General features: G+C 45.5%; 1 protein-coding gene across 9 annotated transcripts in view; it reads left to right on the top strand.

Annotated features, from left to right (window-relative positions):
• LOC139787602 (POTE ankyrin domain family member B-like) overlaps positions 1–6,000 on the top strand; it is a 247,762-nt gene extending 241,762 nt beyond the window's left edge. For 7 of the 9 annotated variants that reach the window (XM_071726819.1, XM_071726827.1, XM_071726823.1 and 4 more), the window contains one exon: positions 1,537–2,173. In XM_071726819.1, coding sequence (XP_071582920.1) covers positions 1,537–1,633 — 97 coding nt within the window. In that variant the 3' untranslated portion in view covers positions 1,634–2,173. Of the gene's footprint in view, positions 1–877; positions 985–1,536; positions 2,174–5,360; positions 5,514–5,749 lie in introns of those variants that run through there. The other 2 variants (XM_071726818.1, XM_071726830.1) reach the window with 2 other exon arrangements.

Genomic DNA, 6,000 nt, shown 5'->3' on the forward strand with positions numbered 1-6,000 from the left:
CTTTTGGTCTAGGCGGTAGTTTTCGTGCTTTTTTCTTCTACCTGTGCCTTATTTGACATGTTAGGGCTCTCTTCTCCCCAGGATTTTGCTGTTGCTTGTACTTGCTTGAAAACGATCAGAGGTTCAGGGCTTTGGGGGGCCTTTTCTGTTGTTCTTTCAGCTCCAGGCGCCCCTCTTCTATCTGTGAAGGCCCAGACTGTTCCCACAAAGTACCACTGAGGGATTCTTCTGGAGGAGCTGGTGAAGTTGGTCACAACTCTCCCTTCAGTCCTTGAGTGAGGGCCTTTCTCTCCAGGTTGCTGGTTTATGGCCCCATTTCTTTGGCCGTTGGAGTTACTGCTCCTCTTGTGAGGGCTGGAAGAGTGCTTCCCTTCCTGAGGTTCTTGCTGTCTGTGGCCTGTGCAGTACAGTGCACATTCTCTCAGTTCTTCTCTTGATTGTGGGGATGTTGCCTGGCGAGCCTGCTCATTGACATAAAACACAAAGTTATTCCCCTGGGAACCCTGCACAAAACTCAGAGAACCAGAGAATGGGGGAGGGTGGAAGGGGCCTCTGAAGATCATGTAGCACAGCCCCAGCCCTGCTCAGTCATCCATAAGAGGTTGCTCAGGGCTATGTCCAGCTGGGTTTTGGACATCCCCAAAGATGGACAATCCGAAGCCTTTTCTGGGAAATGTGTTCCAGTTTCTGACCATGCTTACAATTTAAAACTCAAAAAATCAGATTGGTTACTAAGGCATAATGCCAATCTTCATGCCAAAAATAAGGTAAATTTTTATTTTTTCAGGAAGTTGTTTCAGAAAACAGCAGCAATATTTCTGTTGAAGACTATTTTTTACTTTGATGATTAACTTGGTGTATTTGTCTGTCCTTTCAGGAGGGCTTTACCCCACTAGCTCTTGCTGTCTCTGAAGGTCAGGAAGAGACAGTTGAGTTTCTCCTAAAAACAGGAGTTGACGTGCATGCTGGAGACCAGCATCAAAGGTAAGGGGCTTATCCACATGGGTCCTTTGAGTATTCTTTCTGTTGGATTGCTGAGAAGCATGGGAATGTGCTCTGACCAAAAGCAGGGGGGCACGTGGAAGGAGCTGTTTCTGTACGTCTTGTGAAAGCAGTCTGAGTTTGGTTGCTTTGGTACCTCAGGGGCTGCTTTCTGCATTGGGGATGTCCGGGAAGCATTGTCTCGCAGGAGATGTGTCACGAGCCTGGCAGCACTGCCTCAGTTTGAGAAACCACCTCCTGCACAGCAGCCTCATGTGCACTGAAGTGTTGTATATGTGGCATCTTTGTCTGACAACGCAGTTGTTTTTACTCCCTCTCCCATGTTATTGCTTTTAATGGAACCTGCTTTTTCTTTTGTTCATTGTGAAATAATGGGGAAAAGACTTTTTCTGAGAGCAAGCAGGAATGAAACTAATGACAGTGTCTGTGTAAAATGATCCATTTCATAGGATGTTTTGAATCTTTCAGAACCCTACTCATAATTGCTGCTGGTGGTGGGAATCTTAGTTTGATCAAAGTTCTCCTTCACTACAGTGCTGATGTTTCCCATGAAGACACTGCTGGGCTGACAGCTGAGGATTATGCTTTTATTCATGGGTATTCCAGGCCTCCAAACTTGAAAATTTGCTGACTGGTCATAAGGATCTCATTATTTCCTTACGCCTCCCACTCCACAACAAGCACCATGTTGTTTTCCTCAGTACCTATGCCCCAACCCTCCAAGCTGACCATGCAGAAAAGGTCAAATTCTACAGCCACCTGCACTGCCTCACCCAAAAGGTTCCTGCAGATGCTAAGATCACAATCCTTGGTGACTCCAACACCGGAGTAGGAAAGAACTATGAAGCCTGGAAAGGAGTCCTGGGCAAGCATGGTGTTGGAAACTGTAATGACAGTGGACTTCTCCTGCTGGAGTTTTGTGCTGAGCAACAGCTCACTATCACCAACACTCTTCCAACAGAAAGACAGCCTGAAGACAACCTGGAAGCATCCTGGATCCAAGCACTGGCACCTCACTGACTGTGTCTTAGTGCACCAGAGAAATGTTGGCGATGTCCGTCTTAGCAGAGCGATGTCTGGTGCAGAATGTCCTACAGACCACTGCCTTGTGCCATGCAAACTTACCCTCTGCTTGAAGCCCAAACCTAAGAGGGGTGGCATCCCAGGGAGGAGGCTCGAAGTTAGCCATCTTCAAAAAGATACAGTGAGAAACAGCTTCCAGGTAAACCTTCAAGCTGGACTTTTAGATCATCCCAGAGATCCCTCTCCTGAAGCGCTTTGGCAGCGCACTAACAAGAGCATCCTTCAGTCCTCTGAAGAATCCCCAGGGCTCTCCTCAAAGAAAAACAAAGATTGATGAAAACACCAAGAGATCCAAGGTTTGTTAACAAAGAAGAGAACCACTCACCAAGCACACCTTGCTCAGCCATCTTGCCATGTCAGAAAAGCAGCGTTTCCTCTTAATGCAGTGAGCTCCACAGAAACTTTGGAGACATCCACAACAAGTGGTGGATCAGCCTGACAGACAAGACTGTGCGCAGTTATGGGTGACCACCGAGGGCTCTATGAAGCTCTGAAAGCAGGGTATGGACCCACGCATCAGGTCCAAAGCCCCCTGCTCAGTGCACATGGCCAAATGCTTCTCACAGAAGAGACAGCAATGCTTCTCTCCTCCATCCTGACCCCATGGTCTGAACGTTTTCAGACTCTCTTCAGTGCCAGCCGAGTAGTCCAAGGCTCAGCAATTTAGCACATTACACACCAGCCAGTGAAAACCCAATTGGACACAGCCCCTACTTTGGGAGAGACTCATACAGCACATGAAAACTGGCAAGGCAGCTGTGGTTGATGGAATCCCACCTGAAGTCTGGGAGCATGGAGGCAGAGCACTCCATGCTCAATTTCACAAGTTCCTTGTGAGTTGTTGGGAAAAAGGGGTACTACCACCAGATTTCCGTTGTGCAGTCATCATCACCCTGTACAAGAAGAAAGGAGAAAAGTCAAACTGCTCACACTACTGAGGTATAACTCTGCTCTCCATTGCTGGAAAAATCCTTGGAAGAATACTATGGTTTTCCTTGTAGGTGAACACTCAGGATCGACTTTCCATGTCATCACATTGTGAAAAAAAGAGGCCTAAAGGATGCCACTGACAACTCTGGGGTGCAGGTATGTGAAGCCAAATATTTTGCATTAGAGTCTGGACTGGTAAGTGGCATTATAGAGTAAATTGCATTATATAGTAAGGTAAAGAAAAGTAACCAGAAAGTGACCAACAGCCATGGCAGAGTCCTGCAGAGGAAGGTTGTGTTACTGTCTGAAGTTGGGTACAGTCTTCTTAGGATGGGGAAAAATCCTTTCCATGATGCTGGCTATTTACTGTACTGCTGCTTTGTTTTCCAGCTGGTGTGCTTCAGTTTTGACGAGTGTTGTTCCTGCTGTGCTGTGCAGACAAACAATGCTGTCAAATGCTTATTTTTTCCCCATGCAAAATGCAGATTGAAGGGAAGAGGGAGATTTTTCTGTAACAGGCAGGTGCGCGTGATTAAACACGCCTGGTCTTTCTCTTTGTAAGAGAAAGCTCATGCAAGAAACCTTGAAATTTGATGACTTTTGATGCTTTCCCTGCCTCTGCAAAACACGTGTGTGTTTGGCCATGTCAGGAAGTGTTTGAGAAGTTTTTTTTCTGAGGGCATTCATGAGGGGAATAGGGCAGGTATCCTGTTGGTGTTGGGCATATGGGGCAGGGCTGGGCAGAGGGGGTCTAGAGTCCTGTGTAACACCTCAGGGGAGAGTGGAGCACAGTATTTCCATTTTTGGGACATGGTTTAGTAGGCATGGTTGTGTTGGTTTCCCAGTTGGACTGGAGGATCCAGAGGTCTTTTCCAGCCTTAATGATTCTGTGGTGATTCTCCTCTGTCCATGCAGGAGGCATTGGCCCAGCTCCAGATGGAAAGCCATTTACTCCATCAGCTGCTGGAAAACCTGAAGGAGCAGCAGCTCATCCAAGGAAGTGCAGTGACTGTTGCCCAGGGATGGTTTAATGACATTTTCCACAAACTCAGAGCTGCTGCTGAGAAGCAAGTTTACATGCTGGAAGAGTTCAACAAGGAATTAAAGGCCACGTGTGCTGGGTTAAGAGAACAAGTTTTTAAATATGAGGCCGACAAAGTAAAAAGAGAGGTAAAGTATACACTGTTTGCAGTGTTGAAGGCTCTTAGCAGTGTTCTGCTGTTAATTTCTAACGGAACGCTGTTAACATCCTGAGGGACCTGCTTGTTCCTCAAAAAATCAATTGCAGCCACTGACCTAAGCTTTCTGTTGTATATTTTGTGATGCGTAGGAATATTTAAATTTGTTCTTCCTTGGCTGTGTTTAGGCTAATTAACTGGTCAGCAGGCTGGTTAGAATGTCAGTTAAACTGTCATTCTGCAAATTCTACCAGTCCCAGGCAGAGCAAAGGTTTAAAAGCTGCCATACCCATTTTTTTAATCTTTACTTTCTGGAAAACAGGAACTAGTCCTGTTGAGTAATTAGACACTGGTGTGCTGTTTGTCTGCCTGAGTGATGTGAACAGTGCTTTAAAATTCCATTTCCTTCTTCCTCTCAACCCTGGAGTGTTTGAGTGAGGTGAATACCTGCATGTGTCAGATAACCACCTTATTCTTCATTTTTCAGTTTCTTTAAGAGGGAAGAGGGGGAAGAACTCCAGGAGTGCTGTCAATGGTTTTCCCCTGTGAATCACGTTGTATTCCTAGTGCCAAAATACCAGGTTCCTTTGGGAGATGGTAGTCGGGTGGGTGGCTGGATGAATGGAGGGCCTGTCCAGATTTGTGAAAGCAAATGTGTCAGCAGGGAGGCAGTTGTTACTCTGAAATGAACTTGGTAAGAAAACAGACAGGCATGTCTTTCAACATAAACTTCAAGTGTTTTTCAAAAGAGCTTTCAGATACATGTATTCATTTAATTCTGTTTGTTTAATAGAAAAACAGACCCAAGAACCATCTAATACAAAGTCCTGCCTTTAGTCACCAGAGTAATATCTGCAGTCAAACTGTGGCTCTTGCATCACAAGAGATTGCTTTGAGTTTTGTTAAAAAAACACATGATTCAGTGTATGCTGGTGTATTGTTCAAGAAGTATAATATTTGAATCTTTTTTATGTATTAGAAAACAGAAATCCTCATGTGCAGCTGCTGATAATTTGGAGGTGCTCAGCTGCTGACTGCTGGTGGCAGGCAAAATTTTCCTACCTACTGAGTTCAAGACAGGTCTAACTGTATAATCAAATTAGTTAAATTAAGGAAAGAGTTCATGTTATTATAACTTTTTTCATGCTCATCTAACCATTTCATCAGGGCAATGTCAGAGAGCTGCAGCAGAAGCTTGCTGAAGCTCTTAAAAATCTTTCTGGGACAGAAGCTTCTCTGGAAGTTGCTACGAGGCGCTGCAGGAACCTGGAAGAAGCCAACCTGGGCTTGGAGAAGGAATTGGGAGAGGCTAAATCCAAGGTGCATGAAGTTTTCCCAAAATTCCAGAACAAACTCCATTCACAGATTGCTTTGAAGCTCTAGTGCTGAGCAGTCCCAAGTGTTGGCAACTCTCTGCTCCTTGCAGGTGGTCTGACTGCTAAGATTCAGGCTCTCCAAAACCCCTCAGGTCAAATGCTGTTCTGGGTTTGGTCCCTCCTAATCCCCTCTACTGTTCCTGCCAGAGATAATTCTTTGTATGTGTCTGAATGTTTCAGAATTGATGAAAGAAAAGGAAACGCCCACAGAAAGCTTCATGGAAAGTGGAAGAACACACTTCCCATCAGTGGAGGTCTGGCTGTCAGTCCATTTCACCATTCAACTCACCTGGGACATCCTGGCACCACTCTGGCTCTGATCAGAAGTCTGAGTTCAGCAGAAAGCTTCCCAAGTTCACCCATAGGAGCAGAGTCATTGGGGAAGAGATCAGCTCCTGTTACGCAGTCAAGGTAAACATTTTGAAATCCTG

The sequence above is a fragment of the Heliangelus exortis genome, chromosome 27 (genome assembly GCF_036169615.1).
Source record: "Heliangelus exortis chromosome 27, bHelExo1.hap1, whole genome shotgun sequence".
In the NCBI taxonomy this organism is placed as follows: domain Eukaryota; kingdom Metazoa; phylum Chordata; class Aves; order Apodiformes; family Trochilidae; genus Heliangelus; species Heliangelus exortis.